The sequence below is a fragment of the Rhea americana genome, unplaced genomic scaffold (assembly GCF_003343005.1).
Source record: "Rhea americana isolate MKP2758 unplaced genomic scaffold, rheAme1 scaffold_82, whole genome shotgun sequence".
NCBI classification, from domain to species: Eukaryota; Metazoa; Chordata; class Aves; order Rheiformes; family Rheidae; genus Rhea; species Rhea americana.
The window spans coordinates 2,471,645-2,479,776 of record NW_028187001.1 but is presented as its reverse complement, the minus strand read 5'-3'; the positions used below and the strand labels follow the sequence as shown (position 1 = coordinate 2,479,776).

The 8,132-nt window shown below is 35.6% G+C and overlaps 1 protein-coding gene across 5 annotated transcripts in view; it reads left to right on the top strand.

Annotated features, from left to right (window-relative positions):
• Positions 1-8,132, top strand: part of SCML2 (Scm polycomb group protein like 2) — a 75,434-nt gene that overhangs the window by 57,119 nt on the left and 10,183 nt on the right. For 4 of the 5 annotated variants that reach the window (XM_085323091.1, XM_085323088.1, XM_085323089.1 and 1 more), the window contains exons 9-12: positions 38-173; positions 2,067-2,270; positions 6,671-6,853; positions 7,928-8,041. In XM_085323091.1, coding sequence (XP_085179217.1) covers positions 38-173; positions 2,067-2,270; positions 6,671-6,853; positions 7,928-8,041 — 637 coding nt within the window. The remainder of the gene's footprint in view (positions 1-37; positions 174-2,066; positions 2,271-6,670; positions 6,854-7,927; positions 8,042-8,132) is intronic. The other variant, XM_085323092.1, reaches the window with a different exon arrangement.

Genomic DNA, 8,132 nt, shown 5'->3' with positions numbered 1-8,132 from the left:
CACCAATATCTTGACTTTGAGCTTTTTGTTTAAACAGAAAAAAATTTTGCCAGAACCACCGACTCCTGCATCACCACCTCCTCTTTCTTCTCCTGATGGGGACAGTGGCACAAAGCAGATACTTAAAGATGGAATTAGTTTGTCTGGGGCAACTGCAGCAGTTATATCCACAGGTAAAAATAAAATAAAATAAAATAAAGGGAAAATGTGCTGCTAACATATTACATATTACTATAAATCATTATTCCACTACCTTATTTTTTTGAAGACATTTGTGGGTGCCAGTGTTACTTTGTAGAACTGGCATTTTGATGCCTATGTTATAGCAAGAAGTGCTGGAACAGTAGGGCTTTTGGCAGTTCTGCTAGACCTGGCACTTTGCTCCTATCTAAAGGAGGATTCTGAACACTTCTTTCATGTCTGTTCCACTCTTTAATATGTGAGATGGCAATAGATGTAGTTAAAAACCCACAGAATATTTTGGTATCATGCAGACCATGCTATAATATAGTAATACCAATATCTCTCTATAGCCTTACATTAAAAGAAAGAACTCAGATTATTTAAACCAAGTAAAGGCAATGAGAAGAAATATATCCCCGCTTCGTTCTATGTTTGTTTTTGAAATGTAATGAAACATATTTGAAAAAATGTGAGCAAAACAAAATAAGCTAGTTAATGAACTAACTCACTGAGGGACTTTTAACCCTATGATGAAACAACTTACATATTTCAACTCAGATCTCCAGACTTTTTAGAAAGTCCAGAAATTGTGATCATTTTGTTTCTGGTACTTTTTTTCAGTGTTTAAATACCTGTCCATCTTTTTAGTGTCTGTTACATCTTTTTAGTCCCAACTTCAGTAATGTACGAGGAAAAATATGTATGTATTTCCTAGGAAAATAAATCTATCAGGATGCAGTTGTTATCCAGCTAGCCAGAAGATACCATGAAAAATCCTTTTGCTGATTTGTAATTTGGATTATTCCTACAAATATGTTTCCTCTAATTTGCAGACATCAGAGGGTTAGCATATATGTATGAAGATACAAGATTAAAACATCTTTTAGAAATATTTCATTCTTTAAAATCCAAGTTTTAATTAAACGCAGGTAATACTAGAGTTTAGAAAATATGAGTCTTTTGTGTACTGAATGCTTAAAATGTGTGCTTAATCACCACTGATGTGTATTTTTTCATTAAGCCATAAGTGTCTTGAGTATGTGCCTGGTCTTACAACAGTCAAAGCCAAAAGGAAGCAAGAAAAAAAATCTTGCATTAGGACTTTTTCCTTTATTTATTTATTTATCTATCTATTTTGCACTGCTGTTCCTTTTGAAAGACAGTTTTATTTAGCTGATAGAGTCTATATAGAGGGTATTTTCAAAAGTCCTATTTGATTGCTTTTTTGATGAGCCTTAATTTGGCTTACACTGTTTCTAGAGAGTTATGTTCATTTTATTTAGCAGACAAGGCCAGAATGTAAAGTAGAAGTCTCATATGTCTCAAGTGGTTTGAGCTGCTGAAGATATGGATACTGACCTTTATATATGCACACATTAATGCTACATAGATGTTTCAGAAGGAGCATCCATGGCAAGTTCATGCCATAGAGTTGTCTTTGTTCTCAAATATGAGAAAAATAAAGGCAGTAAGTTGGTAAGGCCTGCTTTTTAGCATCAAGCCTTTGTAGTTCAGAGCACCTGACAATAATTCTTATTTTACTGGGACTACTCTGTGAGTAAAACCTTGTCAAAAGAAAAGATATGGCAATTTTATTATGTTGGCTGGATACAGGAGGACTTTAGAAAACAGAAAGATGTGGGCTTGGGACTAGGTAGGAGAACCTTGAATGTAATACAGAGAACTTTTTGTATGCTCAAAAAGTGTGTATGCCTGCTTGTATGTATATTCAACTTCTTGACTTGAACAGTACATCTCTTCATCAAGAGTCGAACTTAAAAAAATGGTTTACAATTCTGACTTGTGAAACAAGTTTCAGTTCTTTCGTGTATAGCAACTGTGATTTAAGTAGAAAAACTCAACAGTAAATATGACTTTTTCAGTGTGTGTGTATGTCAACAAGCATGGAAATTCTGGGCCTCATCTGGATAAGAAGAAAGTTCAACAGCTTCCAGATCACTTTGGACCAGGTCCTGTCAATGTGGTACTTCAGCAGTCCGTACAGGCTTGTGTGGATTGTGCCTATCAATCTAAAACAGTCTTTGGATTTCTGAAATCTGGCCATCATGGAGGAGAAATGATAACTGGTAGGCAAAGTTATGTTGCTCTTTTTCCTTTTTTTCTCTTGGTTGTGCAATTGCAGTAGGGCTGGAGAATTGAAATAGCTGCAAAGATTTTATATTACTTTTATAACTCTTCAAGCACAGTCAAGAATGAATACATATGACCTCCTTCACTAAGTATCGATACTACAATCGATACCGTGAGTATCGATGATGCTTGATTTATTTCAGTGAGCAAATTGAGTAATTTTTTATATTAGAATTCAGCACTAGCAATTTAAAATTACATATACACAGTACTTTTGGATTCTTATTACTAAGCAGAACTTGTGCACATCCTTTAACAGCTGTAACCAAACATTTGTCAAGTAAGTTCAGTGCAAGTCAAATATCAGCTTTATTAATTCAAGTCATTCGCATAGTCTTATCCATGCATAGTGTTTGTGTTCTTAATGCCTTAACAAAGTGGGTGAAGAGTTTCAAACTACTCTGTGTAGTTTCCAGGTAAATGATTCCATATGTTAAAAATTGTTACTTCTTGCCTTCCTCCTTCACCAGAAATCTAGGAGTATCTTAGGTCAGTGTTCATCCACCTATGTCCTCTATTATGGAATAGGTTTATTTCTGCTATGTATTAATGGCAGGTCTACAGATAAATTATCCCTGTATCTCAAGCTGAATAGCTGTTACTTGACATTTTTTTCCTTCTAGGCTAGAAAATATTCTGTATAGCAGTTAGCACATCAATTCATTATTGCATCAGTGGCAGTAAAAAGACTTTGTGTTACTTTAATCTTCTTACATTAACACCAGATGTGAAAGATGATTAGTGGAATACAGATTTAATTAAATCTTCATAGAAGATGTTTTTCTCTAACAATATTTAAAGCATAGCATTCTTACCTGCATATACTAGATCTTCAGTAATCCTTGCTTATGCTTCTCCATGAGTTTGTTCACAAAGTGGAAGTTTCTTGTTTCTTCTCTACTGTATAGTAAAGGTTTAACTGTACTATGTAAATGTGGTTTTGAAATCGCTATTACTTTATTTTTGAATAACATGAATATTTGAATAATGAGCATTTAAGTGAGCGATTATTATTATTAATATCCTGCTGTATTTAACTTAGACAAATAACTTTTGCTTGAATGGTATCCATTCTGAGATATGGATTACCAGTGATTGTTTGTGATTGTTTACCATGAGGGACTAAATCCTAGGCTGGTGGCATATCTGGACTGCTACTGAACAGATGAAAACAATCATTTCAAAGAGGAGATAGATAATTTCTATTTAATTTTGATTTGTCTAGGTTTAAAAATTCTGTAAGAGCATGAATGGCAATTGTGCACCTGACTTCACTGTACAGCCTGAATTCAGAGAAGCCTGCTCCATAGCTCTGAATCTGAGGAATTTGGACATATAGACTGCTCCCGAAACTGAGTCTTGGAGCTCAGTCAGGTTGTAGAGAGCTGCAAAACCAAGGCCGTTGGGGTTCTGGTGTTCTTGAGTTCCTGTCTTCTCATCAGCTTGCCAGACAGGCAGATGAAAAGCAGAGTGAGCAAAACTGTCATTTTATCAAAATCTTTTTGTGAAATATTTTGAGAAGCACAAAATGTGACTTAGGTTAATGTTACACACTACAACCAGCTGTATATATGAGCAGTAAAGAAGAAGGGGAAATATACAGTATAATAAAAGGAATATTTCATAGTAAAGTAGTGCTTTTTGTTTGAAAGTGGTTTTGGTGCTTTTTTGATTAAATAAAAATAAAGCTAAATCAAAAAAAATCAATTTATGTTGCAGCAGAAAATAAGCAACTTTTGTGGACTGGTGAACTTTAATGACAAGTATTATATCTGCCATAGGAAGAAACTGTATACTGATGAGGACATGGATAAAATAATCTTGGTAGAATATGTGTGAATAGTTGGAGGGTTCTTTTGGTTCAGTTGCCAAAGAAAATAATTGTTTTGAATGGAATTGAATTTAGGATTTTTTCATCTTTCCTTACTCAAGTAAAAGTACAAGCTTTTAGTTTTGCTTGATGCATAAGGTTTCAATTCAAGCAAATGTAATTGAAAGGAAATTAAAGACTCGATTAACAAGCCTAGTAATGGTGGAAGTGTCAGACCCTTTTCTCCGTTTAGCTCACAGCTCATAGACTGGCATTTGGTGAGATGAAACAGACTGTGGTTCAGATTAATTCAGTACTTGAGAAGATTTAAATCAGACTCTTGAGTGAGTTTCTTCACTATCAGACAAAACAAACTTTTAGTTTAGGTCTCCTCAGCCTTTCTTCTGCCTCAAACCTGTTCTTCAAAAAACATGCTTACACAATGAAAGGTAAAGAAATGAGAATGACTCTTCATCCTGGGGGCTAGGACTGCGCACACAAGATCTAGTACCTGTTTATTTGTCATTAAAGGCTAGGGTGACTGCACATCAGAAATGCTCCTTTCTATTTTTTCCTCTAGCATTTACCTGGAAAGTAAGAGGCTTATGTTCTCCCCAAGCAAAGGAGCCAGTAGTGCCTGTGGATCTGGATCCTCCATCCTAGGTTGGAGTTGCAAGGGTTGCCCTTGAGTGTTTAGTGTGCAAGGGACCTGTGTTTGCACTGAATATTTGTGTGTGTATTTTTCCTGTGATATGTATTGCTGGAACAATGATGCCACAGATGTTTCTTGCTCTACCCTCTTGACAACTCTAAGATAATATTGTTCTTTTCAGTACTTCTTTTCAAAATGAGAAAGTAAGGCACAGAGAATAAGTAAATTCCCCAAGGTCATATGCAAAGACCTATAAGGCTATTATAAAGCATTTTAAATTTTTGCTGTAGCTGACAGTACTGCCTTGCAGTAAATTTGTCAGGAGATCAGGCTGTGTTAGGCCTCGTAGCCTGTTTGCTCTCTGTAGCTGGTTGACTTCCAAGGAGAAATTTGCCTTCCAAAATCCCTTCCCAATCCCCCTTGCCCAAACAGGAAGTAGGGGACTCTGTGTCTGAGCCACATGTGGGACTGTGAATCATAAGGATTTCATTTGAACACAGGAGTCTGGATAAAACAAACCAGCTATGGAAAAATGTGGTTCCAGGATTTGCCCCTGTGGTACTGATTTGTAGTTTTAAGCATTTGCACAGGGCCATTCCATCAGTAAAGCAAATAAGAGAGCAAACGCATTGCTGTTTATGCTAAACCATGTACTTGAATTAGCTCTAATCCTAAACTTGTTTATGTTAACAATGCAAGCAACTCATGCTGCCGATTTCTTAAGCAGGCCTAAAATATATTCTCTGCCTCTTTTGTAACACAACATAGAAAGTTTCTTAATTCAGATTCTGTGAATAAAGGCTTTCTTATCGTTTCTGATTTTTGAAAATGCACATGCCATTAAAAAAATGTGATCCTTTAAAGTTCTACTTACTGTTGGGATACCTGTGTTCGCAGCAGAAAGCTGCATGATAGACTGAAAAATCAGGAAGACTAAGTGATATATAATGAGATGTTTATGCTGCTTCTTTCTAATCCTAAACTTTAGTTAAAAAATTGTTAACTGCTTTGTTGTAATGTCTTTCTAATCAGAAATAACTAATGTTCTTATCTCAAGTGATTATTACTAAATTTCTAATTACTAAAGTAATTATTTATCTGTGTACTGGTATTGGCAGTATTAAATCTTTTCAAAATCTTAATTGTCACAAAAAGGAAAATATCCTTGACTATATCAGTCTAACTTTTGAAGGAGTCAAAGAAAGTGATCAGCAGTAGAAAGGACAGGCCTGTGTCCCATCTCTTTGGAATCAATCAGTTTAATAGGAAGTAGATTCATTTGTGTCTGGTGTTGTGATGTGTCACCTAGCTCTTGTTGAAATAAATGGGAAATTGAGCAGCGAAGCATTGACAGCAGGGTAGATTTCTCTAATGGTAAAACAGCAAATGGCAAAACAGTTTTTGTAGTCAGAATTTCAATGGCAGTAGGTGCCAGCACACCACCACAAGTATGCTCAGTTCAATTAGAAACTGGAAAAAAAAAATCTTAAAACAAGTACTTTGAAGAGTCCTTTTTATGTTACTTCCTGCACATATTTGAGTGGGGTTTTTTTTGCTGTTTTATAAGCTAATAACAAATTACACATAAGGTTTTGATGATGTAGTAGTAGTTACAAGTTTTGCTATGTTGGTGTAAGTCCAAAATTATTTTATTCAAGTAAGTTCCCACAGAACAAATGTAAACTGGCAGGGATGTATCATGTTAGAATTAGTCCTGTGGATGCAAGTTTGCTAAATACCAGAATGAGTGTTTACTCCTCTTATGTCTTGCACAGTTTAAATCAAAGATGGATGTTTTCTCCTTTAGTTAATGATGGTGTTTTACTATATTTTGTGATGCTTGGGGGTGTTTAACATCATCTTCTTGTTCACAGCTTCCTTTGATGGAGAGAAACACGCCATCAATCTTCCTTCTGTAAACAGTGCATCATTTGTCCTTCGCTTCTTGGAGAAACTTTGCCACAGCTTGCAGTGTGATAATCTTTTTAGTAGCCAGCCTTTCAGCCCTTACGTGGGATGTGCACATAGTCCTACAGAATATGATAGGAACAAAACAGGTACTAATAAACAACTGTTATTTTCAAGTATCAACACATTTGAGAAGTGTGGTGACTTTATGAAATTTAACTTTTTAATCTTTCTCTAACTTGAATTGGTTGAAAGGAATATGCTCCAGTTCTTAGTGAATTAGTTCCAGTACAGTAGTGCTTTGATAGGATGGGATAGCTCATACCACATGTGCAGAAATCATTTTGTTCAGCAAACTTTCTTGCACTCAAGTCAGGAAACATACATATAGTACCACTGGGATACTACTAAAAGAACAAGCTCAAAACATCACATTTCATCTTTTCCATTTACGTTCAGATTGTAAAATAAACTTACAAAATGATACTTATTGCCTTATAAGAAGGATCTTGTCCTGAAAGGTAATTCAGTTCCATGCATCCCACATCAGTTAGAGGTATTTTCTTCCCTCTGTATTTACCTTGCTTGATGATGGCTCAGAAAGTTTTACACATTCTACTATTTGCCATTTAGTCTTCTAATAGAAAAGGTGTATTTTGCAGCTGGCTGCTTGTGGTATTTTGTATGAGGCCAGTATCTTTGTCTGCTACACAAAGAGGAGTGAGAGAGAAAGCAGCTTGCCTAAAACCTCCCACCAGGTCATTTGCAAAGCTTGGTATTTCACATCTCAGCCCATGGGTTACCAGGAGCCATAACTGAGAAATGCTTGATGTCAGTGCAATTTCAGAAAATTTAAACTGAGCATGAAACTTCTTATAGCCTCTTGGAACTGATTTTGTCTTCCAGGTGCTGCTTTAGAAAATACTTATTTTTCCCTTTCTTATGGAGAAATTTTGTTTTATCTCGTCTGCCATATGGAAGCCTGTAATTTTAACTCTTTTCATAAAAGTGATTAGGGTCAGGGTAATTGGGATGATGATAGTATAAGCTAAGCTGTTCTTCAGCACTGAAAGTTTCTATCAAAATGACTGAGTCTGTATGACCCAAGAAACTGAATGTAACCTAGTGATTTCCTGTGGTGTATGACATTGCTTTTGTCCCTAGAACTTCGCTCATAATTTTTTTTATGTTAGAATAATAGATGGTGACTTTCCTCTTCACAGCAAAAGAAGAAATATCTGAAAACAGAAGTGCTAAACGATACTCTCAGGACTCTCCACCATATACTGCCCCTCTTTCCCCTAAGCTTCCCAGAAATGATGCTCATCCATCTGAAGGTAATTACATTGTGTTTGCACTATATATGAGGATTATTTATGATTTCAGTATTTCCAGTCAAAAAAGACCAAGTACAACTCATGTCTAGTT